Source organism: Theropithecus gelada, chromosome 13, assembly GCF_003255815.1.
Source record: "Theropithecus gelada isolate Dixy chromosome 13, Tgel_1.0, whole genome shotgun sequence".
NCBI classification, from domain to species: domain Eukaryota; kingdom Metazoa; phylum Chordata; class Mammalia; order Primates; family Cercopithecidae; genus Theropithecus; species Theropithecus gelada.
The window spans coordinates 68,305,045-68,332,233 of NC_037681.1; the positions used below are offsets into that span (position 1 = coordinate 68,305,045).

The 27,189-nt window shown below is 43.7% G+C and overlaps 2 protein-coding genes across 5 annotated transcripts in view; one reads left to right on the plus strand and one right to left on the minus strand.

Annotated features, from left to right (window-relative positions):
* Window positions 1–325: 325 nt before the first annotated feature.
* On the plus strand, window positions 326–25,842 carry MSH6 (mutS homolog 6). 3 transcript variants are annotated; one of them, XM_025405876.1, is made up of 10 exons: window positions 326–737; window positions 9,081–9,277; window positions 14,305–14,474; window positions 17,325–19,869; window positions 22,349–22,614; window positions 23,849–23,966; window positions 24,538–24,627; window positions 25,103–25,257; window positions 25,351–25,550; window positions 25,672–25,842. In XM_025405876.1, the coding sequence occupies exons 1-10, from the start codon at window positions 478–480 to the stop codon at window positions 25,751–25,753; spliced, it is 4,083 nt and encodes a 1,360-aa protein (XP_025261661.1). In that variant the 5' UTR covers window positions 326–477; the 3' UTR covers window positions 25,754–25,842. The 3 variants fall into 3 exon arrangements, with proteins under 3 accessions (XP_025261661.1, XP_025261662.1, XP_025261660.1); XM_025405875.1 differs by having other exon boundaries at window positions 355–737; window positions 25,103–25,550; window positions 25,672–25,839; XM_025405877.1 differs by lacking the exons at window positions 9,081–9,277; window positions 14,305–14,474 and having other exon boundaries at window positions 326–714.
* The window catches only part of FBXO11 (F-box protein 11), a 100,978-nt gene continuing 99,597 nt past the window's right edge, over window positions 25,809–27,189 (minus strand). For both annotated transcript variants that reach the window (XM_025405878.1, XM_025405879.1), the window contains exon 23: window positions 25,809–27,131. In XM_025405878.1, the coding sequence (XP_025261663.1) occupies window positions 27,002–27,131 (130 nt within the window). In that variant the 3' untranslated portion in view covers window positions 25,809–27,001. The remainder of the gene's footprint in view (window positions 27,132–27,189) is intronic.

A 27,189-nucleotide genomic window follows, 5' to 3' on the forward strand; every position in this document is an offset into this window, starting at 1 on the left:
TTTCTCCCCGCGAGCCCCTTTCCGTGGCCCTTCGGGTCCCCCCGACTACCCGCGCCCAGGCGGTGCGCGTCCCCGCTGTTCCCGCTTCCGCTCCAGAGAGGGAGGGCTTTCCGAGCCCGCTAGCCCCGCAGCCGCAACCAACCTCGGGTCGGAGTGTTCCGGCCCGGCCAGCCCCGCAGGGTAAGGGAAGAGACGCTCAGCAATTCCGCGCGCGGGGCCCAGGCGTCGGCAGCAGCGCTGGCCCCTCCCCGCCAGCGTGCCAGCCCCGCCCCTCCTACGTCGCCGCGCGCCCGGGGGCGGGGGCTGGCGCGCACCGCCGGCGCACGGCGAGGCGCCTGTTGATTGGCCACTGGGGCCCGGGTTCCTCCGGCGGAGCGCGCCTCCCCCCAGGTTTCCCGCCAGCAGGAGCCGCGCGGTAGGTGCGGTGCGTTTCGGCGCTCCGTCCGACAGAACGGTTGGGCCTTGTCGGCTGTCGCTATGTCGCGACAGAGCACCTTGTACAGCTTCTTCCCCAAGTCTCCGGCGCTGAGTGATGCCAACAAGGCCTCGGCCAGGGCCTCTCGCGAAGGCGGCCGTGCCGCCGCTGTCCCCGGGGCCTCTCCTTCCCTAGGCGAGGATGCGGCCTGGAGCGAGGCTGGGCCTGGGCCCAGGCCCTCGGCGCGCTCCGCGTCGCCGCCTAAGGCGAAGAACCTCAACGGAGGGCTGCGGAGATCCGCAGCGCCTGCGGCCCCCACCAGGTAGCGGAGTGGGGGTGGGGTCGAAGGCGGGGGCATAGCGGCGGGGCGCTCGGAACCCGGGGAGGGGAGACTCGCACAGGAGGTTGGGGGCTGCACGGCCTGGCCCTGGGATCGGAGGAGGCGGGACCGCAGAGTTGGCTTGAAGGAGTGCAGGGGTCGAATCTGGAGCGTTTGGGGGTGTAGCTTGTAAACAGGGTCGGAGGAGAAAGGCTGTACAGGAAGAAGGCTGCAGGGGAGACGCGGAGAGTCCGGGCCTTTTGGAAGGAGGAGACGCGTCCCGCCAGGTGGGGGTGCTGGGCGAAGGAAGGGGCGACCCGCGCAGCTCCGGCTGGGGCGGGGGCCCGGGAGGTGGGAGCATTGGGGGTGGGGCCAGAAGGGGAAGGCGCGGGGCCCGTTTGGTGGGCGGTGCGGGGGGCGGGGTGGCGGGAAGGAGGAATGCCTGCGGGAGGGCGAACGCCGAGAGCCAGGTGATGTGGGGTGCAAAAGGAGGTTCCTCGGCCGGCGCGAAGACAGTGAGTTGGGGCTCCAGTAGTCGATCGAGGTAGACGCTTCTGGGTAGTTAAGAGTCGCGGTCGCCTAGACTCCTTAGGGACGGTGGGCCTTCGCCCTAGGTGAGGGGCCGCCGAGGGGGTGGGCCAGGAGCTGTGAGCGCGGGGGGTGTGTCACCATGGGGACCGCGGGGCCTGATTGGGCGGGGTGCGGGCGGGGCGGGGCCGAGGGGAGCCGAAGTGCTGGGATCAGGCTGGGTCCTCCAGTAGGTAGACCACGTGCACCGACACAAATGAAAATAGAAGCTATATTTTGACGCACGTGGAAATTCGTGTCGAGTGGAAAATACTTTATTTTATGAAACAGTGTAATTTTTATGGGGCATTGTAATTTTTTCGAAGTTGAGGGTGAGTTTTTAGAGGCCTTAATTGGGCCCTGGTCAAAGATGTGTGGACGCGACTCTGGGGAAGTCGGCCGGGAGTTGTCCTCAGGTTTTGGGCAGTTCAGTGCTTTTTTGTTTTTCCTTATTGAGACGGAGTTTCTCTCAAGCCCAGACTAGAGTGCAATGGCGCGATCTCAGCTCACCGAAACCTCCGCCTCCCTAGTTCAAGCGATTCCCCATCTTCAGCTTCCCGAGTAGTTGGGATTACAAGAATGCACCACCACACCCAGCTAATTTTGTATTTTTAGTAGAGACGGGGGTTTTTCCTTGTTGGTCGGGCTGGTCTTGGAATTCCCGACCTCAGGTGATCCCTCCGCCTCGGCCTACCAAAGTGCTGGGATTTCAGACGCCAGCCACCGCGGCCAGCCTGTTTAGGGCTTTTTATCCGGGCAGTGGGCGACATTTTGAAAAGCTCGCTTTTACTGTTTGCCAGATACATATATATATATTTTGAGACGGAGTCTTGCTGTGTTGCCCAGGCTGGAGTGTAGTGGCGTGATCTTGGCTCACCACAACCTCTGCCTCCCGGGATCAAGAGATTATCCTGCCTTAGCTTCCCAAGTAGCTGGGACTACAGGTGCGCGCCACCACGCCTGGCTTATTTTTGTATTTTTAGTAGAGACGGGTTTCACTACGTTGGCCAGGCTGGTCTCGAACTGCTGACCTCTTGGTCTGCCCGCCTCTGCCTACCAAAGTGCTGGGATTACAGGCATGAGCCCCCAAGCCCGGCCGTTGACCAGATATTAAACACAAAGTTTAATGGTAGCTATTTGGCTATTTGAACAAATGAAGAAATAGAGGCTCAGAAAAAAATAACTCATTTAAGAGAGCCAGCTAGTGTTTTTTGTTTTGTTTTTGTTTTGAGATGGAGTCTCGCTCTGTCGCCCAGGCTGTAGTGCTGTGGCGCTTTCTCGGCTCACTGCACCCTCTACTTCCTGCGTTCAAGCGATTCTCCAGCCTCACCTTCCGGAGTAGCTGGGATTAAGGAAGTGTGCCACTGCCGCCCGGCTAATTTTTCACCATGGGATTTCACCATGTTGGCCAGGCTGGTCTTGGAACTGCTAACCTCAAGTGATCCACCTACCTCGGCCTCCCAAAGTGCTGGGATAACAGGCGTGAGCTACCGTGCCTGGCCGCTAGTTAGTGCTCTTGAATAATGGATTTCAAATCCATTTAAATCCAGTTTAAAGTGTCTTAAAGGAATTCTGAGATTTTTCTAAGTGTAATTATAGTGTTACTCTTGTTTAAGCGACCGGTTCCCGCAGTTTAAATATAGGTAGTTGTGCATTAGTAGAATCTGCTTGTGGGAAACAGAGCCAGCATCCGCAATAACAAACTCATGGTTAGAAAAGCATGATGTATTGTTTACCTGAGCATGAATTGATTGTTGAATCCAAACCAAATGGGTCTATTTATTGTAAGGATGTACTTTACATTCATATTGAATAGCATATGTTATTTGTTTCTTGAGGTTTGAGTTTAAGATACTTGTAAAAATAAAACATTGTATATACTTCACCTCCCATTATGGAGAGGATTCCAGGGTATTCAAGAAAGATGGGCATTTGATACTAGGTTTCTAAAGAAACTACAGTGTCTAGATCATTGCCGAGCACAGCATTAGGCATTATGGATCCTGGATTCAACCATGAACAGGACAAAGCAAAGAGGCAATTCTAGACTCCCAAGTGGAAAGGGGACGGAGAGGATGTGGGTCAGGCTAGGCTCTCAGCTCTGTAAACCGAAACCAGAAGGACAAAAATAGGGTTAGACAGATTATAGTGAGAGTGGGAAGCTGGTTCAGGAAGAGGAAGGTCTGCAAATGGTGGGTAGGATGAAAGGAGGAGGAGGGAACATTGCAGAAGTTAAGCAGAGATCCAATCATGAACAGTCTGATGAGCTACAGAGACATTTGGACTTGCTCCCTGAATCATTTAAGCCTTAAAACATGTTGAGCATCTTTTTAATTTTTGAGACGGAGTTTCACTCTTGTTGCCCAAGCTGGAGTGCAGTGGTGTGGTCTTGGCTCACTGCAACCTCTGCCTCCCGGGTTCAAGAGATTCTCCTGCCTCAGCCTCCCAAGTAGCTGGTATTACAGGTGCCTGCCACCACGTCCAGCTAATTTTTGTTTTTATAGTAGAGATGGGGTTTCACCATGTTGGCCAGGCTGGTCGCAAACTCCTGACCTCAGGTGATCCACCCACCTCAGCTTCCCAAAGTGTTGGGATTACAGGCGTGAGCCACGGCGCCTGGCTGAGCATCTTTTAATGTTTGTCATTTAGATTTCCTCTTGTGCTGAAGTGTTTGTCTTTTGCTGTTTCTTTTTTTTCCTAGTTCTTTGTCAGTTGTGTGTGATGTAAATGTCTTCTTCCACAATGAGTTCTTTCATTTAGTTTATAGTTTTGTTGTTGAATAATAGAGGTCTCACTATGTTGCCTAGGCTGGTCTTGAACTCTTGCTCTCAAGCGATGTTCCCACTTCAGCGTCCCAACCTGTTGGGATTACAAGTGTGAGCCACCACACCCAGCCTTATGGCATCTTTTGATGAACAAATTATTGATTATAATGTGGAATTTGTCCTTTTATTTTCTCTGTGGTTAATGTTTCTATAGGTTTTAAGAAATCCACAGGAAGGCTGGGCGCAGTGGCTCATGCGTGTAATCCCAACACTTAGGGAGGCCAAGGCAAGCCAACATGGCTAGACCCTGTCTCCAAAAAATATGAAAATTAGCCAGGCATGGTGGCGTGTGCCTGTAGTCCCAGGTCTTTGGGAGACTAAGATGGGAGGATCACTTGAGTCCAGGAGGTTGAGCCTGCAGTGAGCCAAAGAGATCATGCCATGCACTCCAGCTAGGGTGGCAGAGTGAGATCCTGTCTGCCAAAAAATAATTAAAAAAAAAAAGTTGGTGAAAATGTTGATTATATATTTTAGGAACAACTAGTAATTGACACCAAAATTATGGACTAAAGAGAAAGCAAAAATAATGTAATTTTAAAACAGAATGCAAAAGGTCTGTTTAGTGTATATTTAGACAAGGTCATTACTTATTATATCAAAGTTTTTACATTTATTTTGTGACCTGTCAGCTGTTCCTCTTAACATTTTTCCCCAGTGTCTTTAAAAACCCCAAGAATACCAGACATTTAGACATCACTTAAAGCTTTAAAAGCACTTGCAAAATCATAAAATCATAATTTAAGGTGTTTTTAGAGGGCAGGAGCGGTGGCGGCAGGCAGTGTTTTGCTCTGTTGCCCAGGCTGAAGTACAGTGGCAGATCTCAGCTCACTGCACCCTCGATCTATCCAGCTTAAGCGATCCTCCCACCTCAGCTTTCTGAGTAGCTGGGACCCCAGGTGCACACCATCCCATACCTGGCTAATTTTTAAATTTAGAGACAAGGTTTCACTATGTAGCCCAGACTGGTCTCAAGTTCCTGGGCTCTCAAGAGATCCTCTCAAAGTGCTGGAATCATAGGTGTGAGCTGCCACACCTGGCCTGTTTTGGCATTCTTGAAAACTGCAGGATTACCACAGATAAAATTTTAAAATTACCTTTAAAGAATTCAAGTTTACACACACAAAAAGAATTCCTTTGCTAACATTGAGTGAAGAAAAATTTTGAGAAATGTTTAAGATTTTAGTTTTGTTACACAATACATTTTACTATCTGTTTAATTATCTTTTTTGGCTTAGAAACCACTGTTTCCTGGGCCCAAGATGTTCAGTAGTACTCTTTTTCTTCAAGCTTTTTAGCATTGGAGGAACTGCATATTACTAAAATTTTTAGTCTTAGCATTTTATAGCTTACTGCTATTCTGCTATTTCTTTTCTTTTCCTTTTTTTTTTTTTTTTTTTTTTTTTTAGATGGAGTCTCACCCTGTTGCCCAGGCTGGAGTGCAGTGGCGTGATCTGGGCTCACTGCAACCTCCACCTCCTGGGTTCAAGGGATTCTCTTGCTTCAGCCTCCCGAGTAGCTGGGATTACAGGCACCTGCCACCATGCCCAGTTAATTTTTGTATTTTTTGGTAGAGACGGGGTTTCACCGTGTTGACCAGGCTGGTGGTCTTGAACTCTTGACCTCAGGTGATCTGCCTGCCTCATCCTCCCAAAATGCTGGGATTTTAGGTGTGAGCCACCACGCCCGGCCCAGCATACTGCTGTTTCTTTCTTTCTTTTTTTTTCTTTTTTTTGTGAGATGGAGTCTGTTGCCCAGGCTAGAATGCAGTGACATGTTCTGGGCTCACTGCAACCTCTGCTGCTTGGGTTCAAGTGATTCTCCTGCCTCAGGTTCCCGAGTAGCTGGGGATTATAGGCCTCTGCCACCACACCTGGCTAATTTTTGTATTTTTAGTAGAGACGGGGTTTCACCATCTTGGCCAGGCTGGTCTTGAACTCCTGACCTCGTGATCCACCTGCCTTGGCCTCCCAGAATGCTGGGATTACAGGCCTGAGCCACCGCACCTGGCCCATACTGCTGTTTCTTAACAGCAGAGAAATTATATGTGAAATTCTGTAAGTATAATGGTAATAAAGGATAAAATGATGTTGAAAAGCAAAATTTTTTGTTTAAATGCTTATGTTTCTAATATTTTATTTCAAAAAGGAATTTATTTCAAAACTGATAATGGTTGGATTCAGCTTTTCACACATTTTTTTCCTAGTGAGGATACACATTTATCTTGTAAACAAATTGAAGACATTATTTTTTTAATTGCTTGCTTAGAAATGAAGTAATTCTTTTCTAGTGATCTTTTAAAGCATGAGACCTCATACATCATTTAAAACAATTTGTACTGCATTTTACACATGACAGAGTTCTAAGGTAACAGCCTTTTTCTAAGACTAAAGTTACAGTCCTCCCTCCTCCCTTTGTATCTGAGGGGGATTGGTTGCAGGACCCTCCTGTGAATACCCAAATCCTTGGATGTCCAAGTCCCTCATGAAATGTAGTATTTCCATATAACCTATACACATCCTCCCCTGTACTTTATCTCTAGATTACTTACAATGCTTAATACACTGTAAATGCCATGAAATCAGTTGTTCAACTATATTTTAAATTTTGTATTTTTTTTCCTTTTTTTTGCGACAGTCTTGCTCTGTTGCCCAGACTAAAGTGCAGTACAGTGATCACATCTCACTGCACCTTTAACCTCCCAGGCTCAAGCTGTCCTCCTGCCTCAGCCTCCCAAAGTGTTGGAATTACAGGCATGAGCCATCATACCTGGCCACTATTTTTTATTGGTTTTAAATTTTTGATTTAAAATTTTTAATCTAGGTTGGTTGAATCTGGACTGGAACCCAAGGATACGTTTGTTGAGCCTACTGTATTTACTTTGGAATAAAACTAGAATGCTTAACTTATATGTTAAAAATACTTTATTTGGCTGGGTGTGGTGGCTTATGCCTGTAATGCTAGCACTTTGAGAGGCCAAGGCGGGTGAATCACTTGAGGTCAGGAGTTTGAGACGAGCCTGGCCAACATGGCAAAACCCTGACTCTACAAAAAAATGCAAAAATAAGCCAGGTGTGATGGCACGTGCCTATAGTCTTGGCTATTCAGGAGGCTGAGACACAAGAATCGCTTGAACCGGGGAGGCGGAGGTTGCAGTGAGCCGAGATAGCGCTGTTGCACTCCAGCCTTGGCGACAGAGCAAAACTGTCTCACAAAAAAAAAAAAAAAAGAAGGCGGCTGGGTGTGGTGGCTCACGCTGTAATCCCAGCGCTTTGGGAGTCTGAGGCAGGTGGATCATTTGAGGTCAGGAGTTCAAGACCAGCCTGGCCAACATGGTGAAACCCCACCTCTACTGAAAATACAAAAATTAGCTGCGAGGTAGTGATGCACGCCTGTAATCCCAGCTACTCGGGAGGCTGAGACAGGATAATCGCTTGAACCCAGGAGGCAGAGGCTGGTGAGCCAAGATCACGCCACTGCACTCCAGTCTGAGTGACAGAGTAAGAACCTGTCCTGCCCACTGCCCTCCCCCCACCAAAAAAAGAAAACTTGATTACATATTATAGTTATAGATATAAAACTTTTAAAATGAGGTCCTTTTTGCACATGCCTTTCAGGTCTCAGTCAGAGACTTGAGTTATTTTATTTTTATTATTAGTCTTTTGGAGATAGGGTCTTGCTGCAGTCTGAACCCCCTCAGGCTAAGGTGATCTTCCTGTCTTAGCCTCCCTAGTGGTTGGGACTACAGGTGCGTGCCTTTGTACAGTCGAGGTCTCACTATGTTGCCCAGGCTGGTCTCAAACTCGTGGGCTCAAGTGATCCTCCCTCCTTGGCCTCTAAAGTAGCTGGGACTACAGGGGTGTGTGCCACCATAACCAGCTAATTTTTTAAAATTTTAAGTAGAGACCATGCCTTACTACATTGCTTAGACAGGTCTTGAATTCCTGGTCCCAAGAGATCTCCCTCTTGGCCCAAATTGCTCACATTACGTGCGTGAGCCACTGCGCCCAGCCTATACTTACATTTTTTGAAGAAAGGGAGACTTTATATTTCATGATTGGGTCAAAATCATGTGGTTTCAATTGGCTAATTGTTATTCTAAAATGTCTAAAATGTTCTTGTTGTGTGCCTCTTTTAATTTTGAAGTTATTCAGTGAAACCTTTAAGTAGGCCTAGGTGTCTAATACTTAGGCAGGGATTATCAGCAGTTTGTGGCCTCTCCATCACTGACGGGCAGCTCTTCTGTATTTTGTTAGATTCCTCCCCCCTGCCCCTGAAAACTCACAGGGCTAAATCTATTTTTGTGAAGATTCAAAATCTGTTTTTGATTTTGTAGCAATATATATACTCTGGCACATTAGGCACTCACTTGTTGACTTGAGTTTTTCTGCAAAACTAGTTTGTAGGGGGAGGGTAATAGAGTGTTAGGTAGCTTTCAGAATACATAGGATTGTAAGTGAGAAAGATTCCAAGCAAGTCTAATGAATTAGATAATTTACTTAATTAGTAAATTATATAATCAGTATGCTTTATAATAATATTGTGAGTTAGATCCTGTTTCTGATATGTACATACCATATTGTATAGGAGCTATTAATTTGGAGAGCATATACAGTGAGTCCATGCCTTTTTCCTCCCATCAGCATTATACCAAAATTCTGCCATGGTTTTTAAACTTTGATTCTGAGTAAGTTTCTTACCCTAATAACATAACTATATTTGTGTTTGTCTTCATAGTTAAATATGCACTATGATATCAGCTTGCTTACGTTTTTAAAATGACTTGAATGTGTGACTTTAAAAATTATTCTAGAATTTCTGTGCTTCAATATTAATGCCAGAAGACTTCAAAGGAGTCTTAATGATACCTTTCTTGGAATTGTTTATTTGTAGGTAACTGCCTTTAAGGAAACTTGACCAAATATTAACTAAGTTATGTATTTCCTTTTGGCAACAGTTGTGACTTCTCACCAGGAGATTTGGTTTGGGCCAAGATGGAGGGTTACCCCTGGTGGCCTTGTCTGGTTTACAACCACCCCTTTGATGGAACATTCATCCGCGAGAAAGGGAAATCAGTCCGTGTTCATGTACAGTTTTTTGATGACAGCCCAACAAGGGGCTGGGTTAGCAAAAGACTTTTAAAGCCATATACAGGTAAGAGTCACTACTGCTGTGTGTGTGTGTGTGTGTGTGTGAGACAGAGAGAGAGAGAGAGACAGACTTTTTTCCATATGGTGAAATTAAGTGTATTTTACCCCAGTAAATTGCAAGGGTGGTAGTTGTGAAAGCTTCTGGCATGGGAAAAGGATATAACGTGATCTTTAGCTGTTTTGTTTTGTAGAATGGAATTTTTTTTTTTTTTTTTTTTTTGAGACGGAGTCTCGCGCTGTCGCCCAGGCTGGAGTGCAGTGGCGCAATCTCGGCTCACTGCAAGCTCCGCCTCCCGGGTTCACGCCATTCTCCTGCCTCAGCCTCCTGAGTAGCTGGGACTACAGGCGCCCAATTTTTTGTATTTTTAGTAGAGACGGGGTTTCACTGTGGTCTCGATCTCCTGACCTTGTGATCCGCCCGCCTCGGCCTCCCAAAGTGCTGGGATTACAGGCGTGAGCCACCGCGCCCGGCCAGAATGGAATTTTTATTTCTGTCTTTTGAGTGACTTACAGCAGTATTATCCCCGTAATATAATAAGGGTAAACTAAACTGTCCCCCCATCTTGAAGAGTCCAAGATAAAGTTAATGTCATCAGGATACATAGCCTATAGATCAGCGACATTCTCTAGGAAAGATGGAGATGCACACTACCTGGCCTCCAAACTATTCACTCATGAGCACATCTGAGTTGAATTTCACACTGAACTCCTGGAACCATAACTTTCTCTTCCCAGGTCTAGTCTTATTTATCACAGACATCAACAGCCCTGCACGTTTAGCTTCACTTGGGCTAGGTGCACCCCATCATCTCTTGCACAAATTCTCTTTTTTTTTTTTGGAGACAGAGTCTCACTCTGTTGCCCAGGCTGGAGTGCAGCAGCTCGATCTCGGCCCACTGCAACCTCTGCCTCTGGGTTCAAGAGTTTCTCCTACCTCAGCCTCTCGAGTAACTTGGGATTATAGGCACATGCCACGTTGCCTGGCTATTTTTTTTTTTTTTTTTTTTTTGAGACGGAGTTTTGCTCTTTTGGCCCAGGCTGGAGTGCAATGGCACAATCTCAGCTCACTGAAACCTCCACTTCCTGGGTTCAAGTGATTCTCCTGTCTCAGCCTCCCGAGTAGCTGGGATTACAGGTGCACGCCACCATGCCCAGCTAATTTTATGTATTTTTAGTAGAGACGGGGTTTCACCATGTTGGCCAAGCTGGTCTTGAACTCCTGACCTCCAGTAGTCCACCCACTTCCCCCTCCCAGAGTGCTGGGATTATAGGCGTGAGCCACTGTGCCTGGCTGCCCAGCTAATTTTTGTATTTTTAGTAGAGATGGGTTTTCACCATGTTGGCCAGGCTGGTCTCCAACTTCTGACCTCAGGTGATCTGCGCACTTCGGCCTCCCAAGAGTCTCCAGTCTAGTACGTTGTTGAACTCAGTGTTGTAAAATCCGAACAAGGGTCAGTTTCCCACATAACTGGGAAATTCCCAGAATCATACTCTTTCATCATAGTGCTCATCCTACAGAAAAGGGTTGGGGACATTTTGTCTAAAATTAAATCTAAATGGTGATCTGACATACAGGTGGAAAGAGGATTGGGAAGTTTTGTTCTCTCTTCTACCAACTTGTCATATAATCTTGGCCAAGCAAAGTAACTTGTTTTTTCTTTTAATCTTTTTAAAAGAAATAGAGACAGAGTTTTGCCATGTTGCCCAAGCTAGTCTCAAACTCCTGCCTGAGCTCAAGCAGTCCGCCCGCCTCAGCCTCCCAAAGTGCTGAGACTATAGGCATGAACCACCATGCCCCCGGACTCAGCCAACTTTTTCGTTTTGTTTTCAATAGATGGGGGTCTCACTTGGTCACCCAGCCTGGAGTATAGTGTTGGGATCATAGCTCACTGGAGCCTTGAACTCCTGGGCTCAAGTGATTCCCCCCTGCTTTAGCCTCCTCAGTAACTGGGACTAGAGGTGTCTGCCACCATACCTGGCTAATTTTTAAATAGTTTTTTTTTTTTTTTTAAAGAGATGAAGGTCTTGCTATGTTGTCTAGGGTGGTTCTTAGCCTCCAGTGATCCTCCTGCATCAGACTCCCAAGTAGTTGGGTGATCTGGCTAAAGTAACTTATTTTCTGATACCGTTTACTTGTATTTAAAATGAATCTCATTGGGGTTGCATTGGGGCTCGGCATAGTGGCTCACACCTGTAATCCCAGCGCTTTGGAAGGCCAAAGTGGGCAGATGACCTCAGGTCAGGAGTTCGAGACTAGCCTGGCAAACATGGTGAAACCCCATCTCTACTAAAAATACAAAAATTAGCTGGGCGTGGTGGCACATGCCTGTAATCCCAGCTACTTGGGAGGCTGAGGCAAGAGAATCACTTGAACCCAGGAGGTGGAGGTTGCAGTGAGTCGAGATCACACCCCTGCACTCCAATCTGGGTGACAGAGCGAGACTCCGTCTTTAAAAAAAAAAAAAAAAAAGTCAGGTGCGGTGGCTCACACCTGTAATCCCAGCACTTTGGGAGGCCCACGCGGGTGGATCACGAGGTCAGATGTTGAAGACCAGCCTGACCAAGATGGTGAAATGCCGTGTCTACTAAAAATACAAAAATAAGCTGTAATCCCAGCTACTCGCGAAGCTGAGGCAGAGAATTGCTTAAACCTGGTAGGTGGAGGTTGCAGTGAGTCAAGATCGCGCCACTGCACTCCAGCCTGGGCAACAGAGTGAGACTTCATCTCAAAAATAAATAAAATAAAATAATAAGTGAATAAAATATAAAATGATCTCTTATTGAACCAGATGATATGTAAAGTTTCTTCTAGGACCAATTTTGAGATTTAAAAAAATATTTGGCAGAACGACTTTTATTTTTTTTTGCAATAGAGTCGCGCTTTATCACCCAGCCTGGAGTGGAATGGCACAATCTCAGCTCACTACAATCTCTGCCTCCTGGGTTCAAGCGATTCTCCTGCCTCTGCCTCCTGAGTAGCTGTGAATATGGGTGCCCACCACCAGGCCCTGCTAATTTTTGTATTTTTTAGTAGAGTTGGGGTTTCACCATGTTGGCCAGGCTGGTCTCTAACTCCTGACCTTAAGTGATCCGCCCACCTTAGCCTCCCAAAGTGCTGGGATTACAGGCGTGAGCCACTGGGCCGGCCCAGAATGACTTTAAAAAGAGATCAATAAGGCCAGGTGTGGTGGCTCATGCCTGTAATCCCAGCACTTTGGGAGACTGAGGTGGGCAGATGACCTGAGGTCAGGAGTTGGAGACCAACCTGGCCATACATGGTGAAACCCCGTCTCTACTAAAATACAAAAATTAGCTGGTCATGGTGGCGCGTGCCTGTAATCTCAGCTACTCAGGAGGCTGAGGCAGGAGAATTGCTTGAACCTGGGAGGCAGTTTCTTTTTTTCTTTTTTTGAGACGGAGTCTCACTTTGTCACCCAGGCTGGAGTGCAGTGGTGCAATCTTGGCTCAATGCAACCTCTGTCTCCTGGGTTCAAGTGGTCCTCCCGCCTCAGTCTCCCTAGTAGCTGAGACTACAGGTATGCACTACCACGCCTGGTTAATTTTTATATTTTTACGAGAGACGGATGTCACCATGTTGACCAGGCTGCTTTTGAACCCCTGACCTTAAGTGATCCACTCGCCTTGGCCTCCCAAAGTGCTGGGATTACAGGTGTGAGCCACCATGCCCAGCCCTAAAGTTGTATTTTGGTGGAACGAACTGTTTTGAGAAATAAATTTTAACGCATTGAGTCTGAACGGGGCTACCCTTTCAAAATGTGAAGGCCCCTTAAAGTAGCACATTGGTTGGTTATTCTTTTATGTATTTAGATTTATCTGATCTAGTTGTCTTTGGGACAGACTCATATTATCATAGCTGCATGTAACTGCCAGTGTAGTCTTTGTCTTCCTGAAGTGTTTTTTTGTTTATTTGTTTTTATTTTTTATTTTATTTTTATTTTTGAGATGGAGTCTTGCTCTGTTGCCCAGGCTGGGATGCAGTGGTGCCATCTTGCCTCACTGCAACCTCCGCCTCCTGAGTTCAAGTGATTCTCCTGCTTCAGCCTCCCGAGTAGCTGGGACTACAGGCATGTGCCACCACACCCAGCTAATTTTTGTATTTTTAGTAGAGACGGGGTTTCACCTTATTAGTCAGGTTGGTCTTGAACTCCTGACCTCATGATCTGCCCACCTCGGCTTCCCAAAGTGCTGGGATTACAGGTACGAGCCATTGTGCCCAGCCAGTAAATTTTTAAGAAAGGTTCTCAAACCTCTTTTAAATCTTCTGCTTCACTTGAAGAGGTATGCCCTACCTGTTTTGGGCTGTATACCCAGGTCATTAGAAGAGAGACTAAGTCCTGGGTGACCCCATAGGGCACCTTCAGGGAAGTAAAATTGATGATTTTAGTTTCACCAGTGGTTTTTCCCTCAATATGTATTCCTTGTATGCTTTATTGATCTATCTATATCAATAAAAAGTAATGGGGCATTACAAATTATACTTAATTGTTGTCATTCTTGTTCATTAGGGCAAATGTTGTAGGTTGAGTCAAGTGTCCACAAGTTGTGTATGTGTGTGTATGTGTGTATATATATATACACACACACACACAATTTTTTTTTTCATTGAGACAGGGTCTTGCACTGTTGCCCAGGCTGGAGTGCAGTGGTGCAATCTCGGCTCACTGCAACCTCTGCCTCCCAGGTTTAAGTGATTCTCCCACCTCAGCCTCCCAAGTAGCTGGGACTATAGGTGCATACCACCACCTTCGGCTAATTTTTGTATTTTTTTGGTAGAGATGGGGTTTCACCACATTACCCAGGCTGGTCTCGAATTCCTGACCTCAAGTAGTCTGCCCCCATAAGCCTCCCAAAATGCTGGATTATAGGCGTGAGCCACTGTGCCTGGCATATATATATTTTAAGATAGAGATGGGGTTTGCTATGTTGCTCAGGCTGGTCTTGAACTGCTGGGATTACAGGTGTGAGCCCCTGTACCCAGCCCTTATTATTTATAAATACATTTCTTTCTAGGTTCAAAATCAAAGGAAGCCCAGAAGGGAGGTCATTTTTACAGTGCAAAGCCTGAAATACTGAGAGCAATGCAACGTGCAGATGAAGCCTTAAATAAAGACAAGATTAAGAGGCTTGAATTGGCAGTTTGTGATGAGCCCTCAGAGCCAGAAGAGGAAGAAGAGATGGAGGTGGGACAATTGCAAGCATTCAGTTGTTATTTATGTTAGGGTGGTGGGGGAAGAAAGGAGGAGGGTGGATTAACAAGATACCTTGTTTTATATATGTGTGTATATATGTTTTTTTTTTTTTTTAATGTATTTTTATTATTTATTTATTTATTTATTTTTTGAGACGGAGTCTCACTTTGCCACTCAGGCTGAAGTGCAGTGGCATGATTTAGGCTCACTGCAACTTCCATCTCCCTGGCTTCAGCGATTTTCCTGCCTCAGTCTCCCAAGTGGCTGGGTTTACAGGCACACATCACCATGCCCGGCTAATTTTTGTATTTTTAGTAGAAATGGGGTTTCACCATATTGGCCAGGCTGGTCTCGAACTCCTGACCTTGTGATCTGCCCACCTCGGCCTTCCAAAGTGCTGGGATTACAGGCATGAGCCACTGCGCCCAGCTGTATTATTTTATTATATATACATGCATACTTCTGTACTTCCCTGGACTGTAGGATAAGTTAGGTTACTTAGAATCTCAACAGCTAGCATCTTTTTTACTTACGTTTTCAAACCTACTGGCAGGGTAAGCAAGAAGTAGTACCATTTTGGTAAGAAGTAGAGCGCTTGGGACAGTAAAGATGGAGTAATACATGTATAAGGGTATAGTCAGGCCCTAGAAATTAATTATCCAGTTTTATGCTTTTTATAAAAAAATTGAGATGGGGTCTCGCTATGTTGCCCAGGCTGGTCTCAAACTCCTGAGTTCAAGGGATATGCCTGCCTTGGCCTCCCAAAGTGCTGGGATTACAGGCGTGAGCCCCAGCGCCCAGCCCCAGCTTTATGCTTTTAATTCTAAAACTTTTTTTGTTGTATTTTGCATTGGTAAGAATAGATGTTAAATAAACCTTGAAATACACTTGGCTCAAACCTTAATGGTCATGGATAAAGTGAATTAAAACTTGTTAGGGGCCAGGTGTGGTGGTTAATGCCTGTAATCCCAGCACTTTAGGAAGCTGAGGCAGGTGGATGTCTTGAGGACAGGAGTTCAAGACCAGCCTGGCCAACACAGTGAAACTCTGTTTCTGTAAAAAATACAAAAATTAGCTGGGCGTGGTGGCACACACCTGTAGCCCCAATTACTTAGGAGGCTGAGGCATGAGAATTGCTTGAACTTGGGAGGCAGAGGTTGTAGTGAGCCAAGATCGTACCAGTGCATTCCAGCCCAGGTAACAGCAAGAAGACTCTGTCACCAAAAAAAAAAAAAAAGTTACGGAAGTGAAAAAATAATTAATTTAGAACAAGCTTGTCCAGTCCGTGACCCAGGATGGCGTTTAAATTGGCCCAACACAAATTCGTAAACTTTCTTAAAACATTTTGTGATTTTTTGTTGTTGTTGTTTAGCTCATCAGCTATCGTTAGTGTTAGTGTATTTTATGTGTGGCCTAGATAATTCTTCCAGTATGGCCCAGGGAAGCCGAAAGATCATTATTCTCTGATCTATCAAATTAATGAGCTACATCCTAAAAGACATTAATCTATAACTGAGCTCAGTTTCAAGTTTTGTTCCTTTTTCAGTAGATGAAATAGGGAATAAGCAAGTTGATAAAGTGGATATTTTAATTTTAAGGTTGAAACTAAGGATCATAACGTTATCAGAGGTTTAGAACTGGATAGCAGCTACAGAGATCATCTAGCCTAATACTGGTTTAACAAATGAGGGAGATCATAATAGGTGAATGTGCTAGGCCTGAGTTGAGACAGCCAATTGTGGAAGAGCAAACACTAGAACCAGTATAAGTTGCTTACTTCTTTCTTATGCTATTAATGAGGACATCACCTCCTGATATTTATGATATATGGTCATGCCAACAGCTTTGTCATAAATAGAACTCCCATGACAGCAATCACTTAATCCTGTAGTTAGAGATGGGGTCTCACTGTGTTGCCAGGCTGACCTTGAACTCTTGGGCTCAGTGATTCTCTCTGCAGGCACCTGCTACTGTGCCCGGTGCAGCACTTTGTGTTTTTGAACATAACCTCAAGATGTTATTGTCTTCATAGTAAAACAAAAGATGAGGCTTAGAACTGGATCATTTTGCCTTCTCTTCTTACCTCCTCCCAGTTCAAAATGCTTGCATCTCTTAATAGCATTCCCTTGGAATTGCACTTGAACTCAAACTCAAGCCTCAGCGCAATCTTTTTTGTAGTTTTAGTCTTTTAGCCAGAGAGTCGACTTACCCCCATACCCACTCTGCTTCCTTCATAATGCTGCTTTCAGTGGGCAGAGAATCCTTACCCTTCTTGTATTATGTCACTTTGTGGGGTGGGGTTGGCGCCTGCCACACTTACAGCAAGTCCAGAGTTTTTTTCCACCATGTTTGCAGGAGAACTATTGGCATGGAAAATGACAATTGTTTTAATGTCAGGTGAAACTGAAGTTGATGTTCATTGAGAAGTTTCTAATTTCTGGAGGTGGGTTCTTTTTTTGGTATATGAAGTTGCAGCATATTAAGAGAATTTACAGTAGTACAGATGGCTCCACAACTTATGATGGGGTTACATAAACTAAAAATGTGTTTAATACACCTACCCCACCAAATGTTGTAGCTTGGGCTTAGCCTAAACTATCTCAGACATGCTCAGAACACTTAAATATTATCCTAAAGTTGGGCAAGATCATGTAACACAAAGCCTATTTTATAATAAGGAATTGACCATGTCATGTAATTTATCGAATACTGTACTAAAAATGAAAAACAGAGTGGCTGCATGGGTACCATTATAAAGTCAAAAAATCATAAGTCTAACTGTCTATATTATGGTTTTCCAAATTTTGATTTGTTTTTAAATACTCTTTCCTTTCCTGGCAGGTAGGCACAACTTATGTAACAGATAAGAGTGAAGAAGATAATGAAATTGAGAGTGAAGAGGAAGTACAGCCTAAGACACAAGGATCTAGGCGAAGTAGCCGCCAAATAAAAAAACGAAGGGTCATATCAGACTCTGAGAGTGACATTGGTGGCTCTGATGTGGAATTTAAGCCAGATACTAAGGAGGAAGGAAGCAGTGATGAAATAAGCAGTGGAGTGGGGGATAGTGAGAGTGAAGGCCCAAACAGTCCTGTCAAAGTTGCTCGAAAGCGGAAGAGAGTGGTCACTGGAAATGGCTCTCTTAAAAGGAAAAGTTCTAGGAAGGAAATGCCCTCAGCCACCAAACGAGCAACTGGCATTTCATCAGAAACCAAGAATACTTTGAGTGCTTTCTCTGCCCCTCAAAATTCTGAATCCCAAGCCCATGTTAGTGGAGGTGGTGATGACAGTAGTCGCCCTACTGTTTGGTATCATGAAACTTTAGAATGGCTTAAGGAGGAAAAGAGAAGGGATGAGCACAGGAGGCGGCCTGATCACCCCGATTTTAATGCATCTACACTCTATGTGCCTGAGGATTTCCTCAATTCCTGTACTCCTGGGATGAGGAAGTGGTGGCAGATTAAGTCTCAGAACTTTGATCTTGTCATCTGTTATAAGGTGGGGAAATTTTATGAACTGTACCACATGGATGCTCTTATTGGAGTCAGTGAACTGGGGCTGGTATTCATGAAAGGCAACTGGGCCCATTCTGGCTTTCCTGAAATTGCATTTGGCCGTTATTCAGACTCCTTGGTGCAGAAGGGCTATAAAGTAGCACGAGTGGAACAGACTGAGACTCCGGAAATGATGGAGGCACGATGCCGAAAGATGGCACATATATCCAAGTATGATAGAGTGGTGAGGAGGGAGATCTGTAGGATCATTACCAAGGGTACACAGACTTACAGTGTGCTGGAAGGTGATCCCTCTGAGAACTACAGTAAGTATCTTCTTAGCCTCAAAGAAAAAGAGGAAGATTCTTCTGGCCATACTCGTGCATATGGTGTGTGCTTTGTTGATACTTCACTGGGAAAGTTTTTCATAGGTCAGTTTTCAGATGATCGCCATTGTTCGAGATTTAGGACTCTAGTGGCACACTATCCCCCAGTACAAGTCTTATTTGAAAAAGGAAATCTCTCAAAGGAAACGAAAACAATTTTAAAGAGTTCATTGTCCTCTTCTCTTCAGGAAGGTCTGATACCTGGCTCCCAGTTTTGGGATGCATCCAAAACTTTGAGAACTCTCCTTGAGGAAGGATATTTTCGGGAAAAGCTAAGTGATGACATTGGGGTGTTGTTACCCCAGGTGCTTAAAGGTATGACTTCAGAGTCAGATTCCATTGGGTTGACACCAGGAGAGAAAAGTGAATTGGCCCTCTCTGCTCTAGGTGGTTGTATCTTCTACCTCAAAAAATGCCTTATTGATCAGGAGCTTTTATCAATGGCTAATTTTGAAGAATATATTCCCTTGGATTCTGACATAGTCAGCACTACAAGATCTGGTGCTATCTTCACCAAAGCCTATCAACGAATGGTGCTAGATGCAGTGACATTAAACAACTTGGAGATTTTTCTGAATGGAACAAACGGTTCTACTGAAGGAACCCTGCTAGAGAGGGTTGATACTTGCCATACTCCCTTCGGTAAGCGGCTCCTAAAGCAATGGCTTTGTGCCCCACTCTGTAGCCCTTATGCTATCAATGATCGTCTAGATGCCATAGAAGACCTCATGGTTGTGCCTGACAAAATCTCCGAAGTTGTAGAGCTTCTAAAGAAGCTTCCAGATCTTGAGAGACTACTCAGTAAAATTCATAATGTTGGGTCTCCCCTTAAGAGTCAGAACCATCCAGATAGCAGGGCTATAATGTATGAAGAAACTACATACAGCAAAAAAAAGATCATTGATTTTCTTTCTGCTCTGGAAGGATTCAAAGTAATGTGTAAAATTATAGGGATCATGGAAGAAGTCATTGATGGTTTTAAGTCTAAAATCCTTAAGCAGGTCATCTCTCTGCAGACAAAAAATCCTGAAGGCCGTTTTCCTGATTTGACTACAGAACTGAACCGATGGGATACAGCCTTTGACCATGAAAAGGCTCGAAAGACTGGACTTATTACTCCCAAAGCAGGCTTTGACTCTGATTATGACCAAGCTCTTGCTGACATAAGAGAAAATGAACAGAGCCTCCTGGAATACCTAGAGAAACAGCGCAACAGAATTGGCTGTAGGACCATAGTCTATTGGGGGATTGGTAGGAACCGTTACCAGTTGGAAATTCCTGAGAATTTCACCACTCGCAATTTGCCAGAAGAATATGAATTGAAATCTACCAAGAAGGGCTGTAAACGATACTGGACCAAAACTATTGAGAAGAAGTTGGCTAATCTCATAAATGCTGAAGAACGGAGAGATGTATCATTGAAGGACTGCATGCGGCGACTGTTCTATAACTTTGATAAAAATTACAAGGACTGGCAGTCTGCTGTAGAGTGTATCGCAGTGTTGGGTAAGACTTTGAACAAGCTTGTTCCTCAGGCTTTCATACGTAGTGCTCTATGCCAGCTGTGTATTATCTCTAAACATAAGTAACAAGGTATATATGGTACATATTTTGACATGCATATACATATTTGCATCCTGACTAGGCTGCCTACAGCAATTTAAGTTACTCACCTGAAACTCGCTTTTATCTTAGTAGCTCTTTGGCCTTTCTTCAGTCTTGAGACGTGGTCTTGCTCTGTCACCCAGGCTAGAGTATGGTGACACAACCACGGCTACTGCAGCCTTGACCTCCCAGGCTTAAATGATCTTTCCACCTCAGCCTCCCCAGGTAGCTGAGACTACAGATACGCACCACCATGCATGGCTAATATTTAAACGTTTGTAGAGAGATGGGGTCTCACGGTTTGCCAGGGCTGGTCTTGAACTCCTGGGCTCAAGTGATCCTCCTGCCTCGGCTTCCCAAAGTGCTGAGGTTACAGGCATGACCCATTGCGCCTGGCCCTTTCTTCAGTGTTTAATTAAATTGAATAAAAGGTCTTTGTTACCCAGGATAGACCTCTCATATCTACCTCCTAGGTAGCTAGCATTTATAGGTAAGCACTTGCCTGCCCCGCTTTATTTTTTTGGTGGGGGAAGGGAGATGAAGCTTCCCTATGTTGCCCAGGCTGGTCTCAAATTCCTGACCTCAGGTGATCCTCCAGTCTCCCAAAAGTGCTAGGATTACAGGCATGAGCCAGGGGGCCTGGCCAAAAGATTTGTTGTTTTTAAGATGGAGTCTCGCTCTTGCCCAGGCTGGAGTGAAATGGCACGATCTTGGCTCATTACAACTGCCGCCTCCCAGGTTCAAGCAATTCTCCTGTCTCAGCCTCCGAAGTAGCTAGGACTATGGGCATGAGCCACCACGCCCAGCCATTTTTTGTATTTTTAGTAGAAACAGTGTTTCGCCATGTTGGCCTGGCTGGTCTTGAACTCCTTATCTCAGGTGACCCACCCGCCCTAGCCTCCCAAAGTGCTGGGATTATAGGCATGAGCCACCGCACCTAGCCCAAAAGATTTTTAAATGTGTTATACTTCATGAGACAGACTTTATTTTAGATCAAATTTTATTTTTAGTTGAGCTTTTTATTATTTGGTGAATGGTGTTTCAAGGTGCTTTGTTACACTATCTGTTGATCCATCATTTTAAAATTTCATTTTATTACAACCCTTGTATTTCAGTGAGTCCATCTGCTTACAATTTTAAAAGGTCAATCGTTCGTTTTTTCTTTAGCCAAATTGTCGAAGATTCTTTCCTGCAACTGATTTTTCAAAGCCCCTGAGTTAGGAATTTACAATTTGGCAACCATCTCAACTTCATAAACAATTTTGTTCTTTAAATGTCATGGCCAACATTACCTGGAACCATTGCTGTTTTATAGTTTAGGTTTATGTTGTATATGTTTTTTAAATTTGTTAGAGATGGGGTCTTGTTCTTTTCAGACGAGTACAATGGGATGACTAGCTCATGGCAGCCTCGAACTGCTGGGTTCAAGCAATTCTCCTGCTTCAGCCTCCTGAGTAGCTGGGACTACAGGTGGTCATCACCACACCTGGCTGATTTTTGTATTTTTGGTAGAGACAGGGTTTTTACCATGTTGGCCAGGCTGGTCTTGAACTTCTGACCTCAAAGCGATCTGCCCACCTTGATATCCCAAAGAGCTGGGATCACAGGCATGAGCCACTGCGCCCAGCCCTGTTTTTGTTTTTAGATAACTGTAGTTTACCTGAATTTGTAACACAGTAATACAACACTATTTTGATCTGAACACAAGTATCCAATGGAACAGAATAATACACTTCCTTTTAGTGTGTTGCATTTAGTTACTGGGTAATTTAAAATCCTTCCTCAGCACAGGCATTCAAAAACCAGTCTTCAGAGATTGTTTTAATATCAGTGTGCCAACTTTGGCACATTCTGCTAAGTAAGAGGCTTAAGTGTAGCATGTCTCTCTGCTTTTTTTTTTTTTGAGACAGAGTCTCTCTGTTGCCCAGGCTGGAGTACAGTGGTGCGATCTTGACTCACTGCAACCTCTGCCTCCCAGGTTCAAGTGATTCTCCTGCCTCGGCCTCCTGAGTAGCTGGGATTACAGGCATGTGCCACCTGTATTAGGCACCGCTAATTTTTGTATTTTTAGTAGAGACGAGGTTTCACCATGTTGGTCAGGCTGGTCTCGAACTGCTTACCTCGTGATCTGCCTGCCTCAGCCTCCTGAAGTGCTGGGATTACAGGCGTGAACCACCGTGCCTGGCCTCTGCTCTTTTAGCTTTCCCTTGGCACTTCTCTGGTCCAGATGTTAGATGTATTTTGAGGGGGCAGATCTTTGGACTGTAATTGAAAGTTCTCTCTCTTATAATGAAACGTGTTATAATGAAGACCTGTAAAACACTTAGGCTGATAAAACCTCCAAAGATGAAGCCTCACTTGTTACCCTCTCTTTTAACAGATGTCTTACTGTGCCTGGCTAACTACAGTCGAGGGGGTGATGGTCCTATGTGTCGCCCAGTAATTCTGTTGCCAGAAGATACCCCCCCCTTCTTAGAGCTTAAAGGATCACGCCATCCTTGCATTACGAAGACTTTTTTTGGAGATGATTTTATTCCTAATGACATTCTAATAGGCTGTGAGGAAGAGGAGCAGGAAAATGGCAAAGCCTATTGTGTGCTTGTTACTGGACCAAATATGGGGGGCAAGTCTACACTCATGAGACAGGTAACTGCTTCTTAAGGTTTTGTTATCAGAAAGTCATTTGTGACATTAGGAACAACATACTTAGGTGATCATTTTCCAAACACAGTTACATAAAATTCAGCCAGTGACTTAATAGAAAGCAAAGGGAAATACTCCCTGTGTTATAAAAGTGAGCATTTACCTGAAACATCTCTGCTTAATGTTAAGGGGAATATATGTTAAAAAGGGGAAGGAGGTCAGTCATTCAGGTCTTGAGACTCTTTGACTTGAATTCATTTCCTCAGAAGGTAGGTATAGTCATAATGAACAAAAGTACAGAGGCTGTATGAAAAGATGAAATGTTACAGGTTTATCCTTAAAATCAGACTCATTTGCAGAAATGCTTCATGTGAACAGCCTATGGCCAACTTAGGTAAGAAAGCAAATACAGTTCATGACCTCTAGCAACTGTTGGAAACTGCTCTTTAGGGATGACATGCTGGCCCTTTTTTTGTTGTTGTTGCCAAGGCTGAAGTGCAGTGATGCCATCACAGCTCACTGCAGCCTCAGACCCCCAGGTTCAACCCATCCTCCTGCTCCCCAGTAGCTGGGACTATAGATGTGCACCACCATGCCTAGCTCATTTTTTAAGAAAATTCTTAAGGCATTGTATTTATCTTCCCTTTATAACCAGGGGATGACCAGCCACAGAACTTACAAAGTTTTTTTGTATTTTTAAAAGGTTGTAAGAAATAGTAGTAGTAATTGGCTGCTCCCTGCTGCTCTCCTGCATTATAGTATACTTCTGTTCACCTAGTTTGCTAGAGAGAGGCAGAATAGTGTGTATAGTGATTTCCAAATTTTTTCTTTAAATCAGAATCACCTGTGACAATGTTTAAAAAAAAAAAGGGTGCAGAGATTCCATCCTGAAATGGATTCTCTTGATTGGAATTGATTCTAGGCATCTCTAGTAGTTTTAAAGAGTTCCTAGGTGATTCTATTCTGGCCAACGTTGAGAATCACTAGGGTAGTGGGGTTAGTAAGCAGGCTCTGATGTTTTAAAGGCCAGTGAGGCCCTATGCCTCTTGTCTCTCTCAGCCTCAACTTTCTCCATTTTAGCAAATGGATTTCAGAACAGAACCAACCTACACAGGATTGTGAAAGTTTTTTTAGAGTGCCTAGCTCTTACATAAGGGTTCATAAGAAAGACAAAAGTTTATTGTCTATAAAACTCTTGCTAACAGTCATAAAAGACCTTTTCCTCCCTCATCCACAGGCTGGCTTATTAGCTGTAATGGCCCAGATGGGTTGTTACGTCCCCGCTGAAGTATGCAGGCTCACACCAATTGATAGAGTGTTTACTAGACTTGGTGCCTCAGATAGAATAATGTCAGGTGAGTTTTTTGTTTCCCACCTAAGTTCTCATTCATTCATTTAGATATGATAAAAGACATTTGCTTCTTGTATGTGAACCTTTTAAATCTAATGTTTGATTTTTCTGGTGTTACTTTAAAAACACCACTTTTTAAGAATTGCATAGTCTTTTTTTTTTTTTTTTTGAGATGGAGTTTCGCTCTTGTTGCCCAAGCTGAAGTGCAATGGCATGATCTTGGCTCACTGCAACCTCTGCCTCCAGGTTCGAGTGATTCTCCTACCTCAGCCTCTCCAGTAGCTGGGATTACAGGCACACGCCATCACACCCAGCTAATTTTTTGTATTTTTAGTAGAAGCGGGGTTTCACCATGTTAGGCTGGTCTCGAACTCCCGACCTCAGGTGATCTGCTTTCCTCGGCCTCCTAAAGTGCTGGGATTACAGGCGTGAGCCACCGTGCCCGGCCAATCACTGTACAGTCTCTTAATGAGATTTAATATTTTATACCAGTATGTGTAGCTCATGATAGCTATATAACCTAAAAGAAGAATTTATATAATATGATTTGCATTTGTGATTTTTTTTTTTTTTAGGTGAAAGTACATTTTTTGTTGAATTAAGTGAAACTGCCAGCATACTTATGCATGCAACAGCACATTCTCTGGTGCTTGTGGATGAATTAGGTAAGACATTAAACTTTTCATTTGAAGGCTATCTTACAAACATTTGTCCAAAGAATTTTTCTAGAAGATTATCTGAAGGACATCTAAACAATATGACTGTCTTTAGAGCATGCACTCACCATTATGGCACAGACCCATAGTTGCAGATAAAAGGTGATATTGTGAAAGGCTTTTGATTACCCATTAATTACTAGGCCTTACGTTGTTCAATTATAATAAAACAAATTATAATAAAACATAATACAGGGATGAGAACACTAATAGGAGGACTCATGAAGTTTCTGACCTTGAGCGATACTGTATTTAAAAGAAACCTCACTCCCCATGGGCTGCTAAGCAGACTTGTTTAGCTAAACAAGGTCTATTTATAGAATGCTTTTAGACATGGATATACTAACAGATGCTATTTTTCTGTCCTAGCATTTTTATTTTAATTCCCTTGAGTTACATCCTTATGCATATTTTACTTTAACAGGAAGAGGTACTGCAACATTTGATGGGACAGCAATAGCAAATGCAGTTGTTAAAGAACTTGCTGAGACTATAAAATGTCGTACATTATTTTCAACTCACTACCATTCATTAGTAGAAGATTATTCTCAAAATGTTGCTGTGCGCTTAGGACATATGGTATGTGCAAATAGTTTTTTTCCACAAATTCGGTTTTTTGAGAGGGCCCTTCTGTTGCTAGCACACGTATCGCTAATATTTTTCTTTCTTAAGGCATGCATGGTAGAAAATGAATGTGAAGACCCCAGCCAGGAGACTATTACCTTCCTCTATAAATTCATTAAGGGAGCTTGTCCTAAAAGCTATGGCTTTAATGCAGCAAGGCTTGCTAATCTCCCAGAGGAAGTTATTCAAAAGGGACATAGAAAAGCAAGAGAATTTGAGAAGATGAATCAGTCTCTACGATTATTTCGGTAACTATAATGGAATTATAACTGACCTTAAGTTTCTAAGTTTCATAAAAACAGTAAAAGTGGGGGGGATGGATGCACTATGAAAAACAAAAAAAATTTTTCTTTTTTTTTTTAATTAAAGGGAAGTTTGCCTGGCTAGTGAAAGGTCAACTGTAGATGCTGAAGCTGTCCATAAATTGCTGACTTTGATTAAGGAATTATAGACTACATTGGAAGCTTTGAGTTGACTTCTGACAAACTTGGTAAATTCAGACAACATTATGATCTAATAAACTTTATTTTTTAAAAATGACCATTTTTCCATTTTCTTTCTAGGAAATTAAACCCTTTTAATTCTTATCTACCTTCTACATAATGGTTATTGAATACTCCACAATATATTAAGTCTAGATGTTATGGTACATGCATACACTTTCAGGCTGTTTTATACCCACTGTCACCAATACACATAAATGGGGGAGGGAAAGCTAGGAAACTGTATAGGGCTGTATATATACTTGTCTCAGCTTAATGCAGGAAATTGTTTTAATTTCCAGCAGTTTTGTCTAAACTGTTCAAAAAAAAACTATGAACAGAGTTCAAATACAGGACTGTTTTGAAGAGACTTTCTAAAGTGTACTTTAAAACATAGTAGTTTTTTTACCTTTCACAAAACTGAGTTACAAGAATACTTTTGTTTTACAGTGCATCCCTTCCTAGGAAGTCTCATTAAAACACTCACTTTTTCTAGGGGTGATTTTGAATGCTGCACAGGGAAGGGAAGAAAATAATAGTCTTAACTTTTCTTAAAGGATACCAGAAACATTGCTGGATATAATTTAAGATTAGTGTTTTCTCTTTCATAGAAAGAACGTACATACTGGGACATGAGTACAGTTACAGCAAGTCTAGGTGTGCTAACAAAACAGGGCACATTCAAGTACAATAAGATTTTGCTTGAAATTAAAAACAAACTACATGAGATTAAAGCATTAAAATCATATTTCTCAATCTGAATACATGTTAAAAAAAAATCAAAAGGAACGCAGAAGTGCTAGCTCACATTTTTACCATATTACAAAAGCAATTGGTACCCATGTCCATAAAGGCAGCAACAAAGCTGCTTGTCTATTGAAGATTACTACTGCAAATTGGACTGCATTCAATGCTAGTTGTAAAAACACCAGCTTTTCAGAAGTTGGTATCTGTACAAAATTGCAGCTTATTTTCTTCACTTCTGTCCCTTCAAGTCTTTACACAGTAATGCTAAAACACCCAGCTTTGAGATCCTGAGTCAATATATTGCCACTTTCTTTTTGGTAGCTTGAGCTTCATAGTGTCAACTGACCTTGTGTATCCATTTTTAATACAGTCTCTTCCTGTAGCATGGGCAAATATGTTAAATCTTCTTCCAAAAAAATGTTTTAAGTTATGATGTTACAATGGCAGGACTTTTTCTTTAGGGAAGGAATTCAGTTGTGCTGCAATGTATTAGATTCTATAGGTGGAGCAGAGTCATATAGTGTATCTGTATCATGTGTAGGCTCACCAGCTAATGTACAAGGATTAGACAGTGTTCCAGCACCACAGTCACAGAAAAACCTAAAGCAAAATAAAAACTCAATTAGAAACGTGAGGGGGAAAGTAATTGGGTAATATA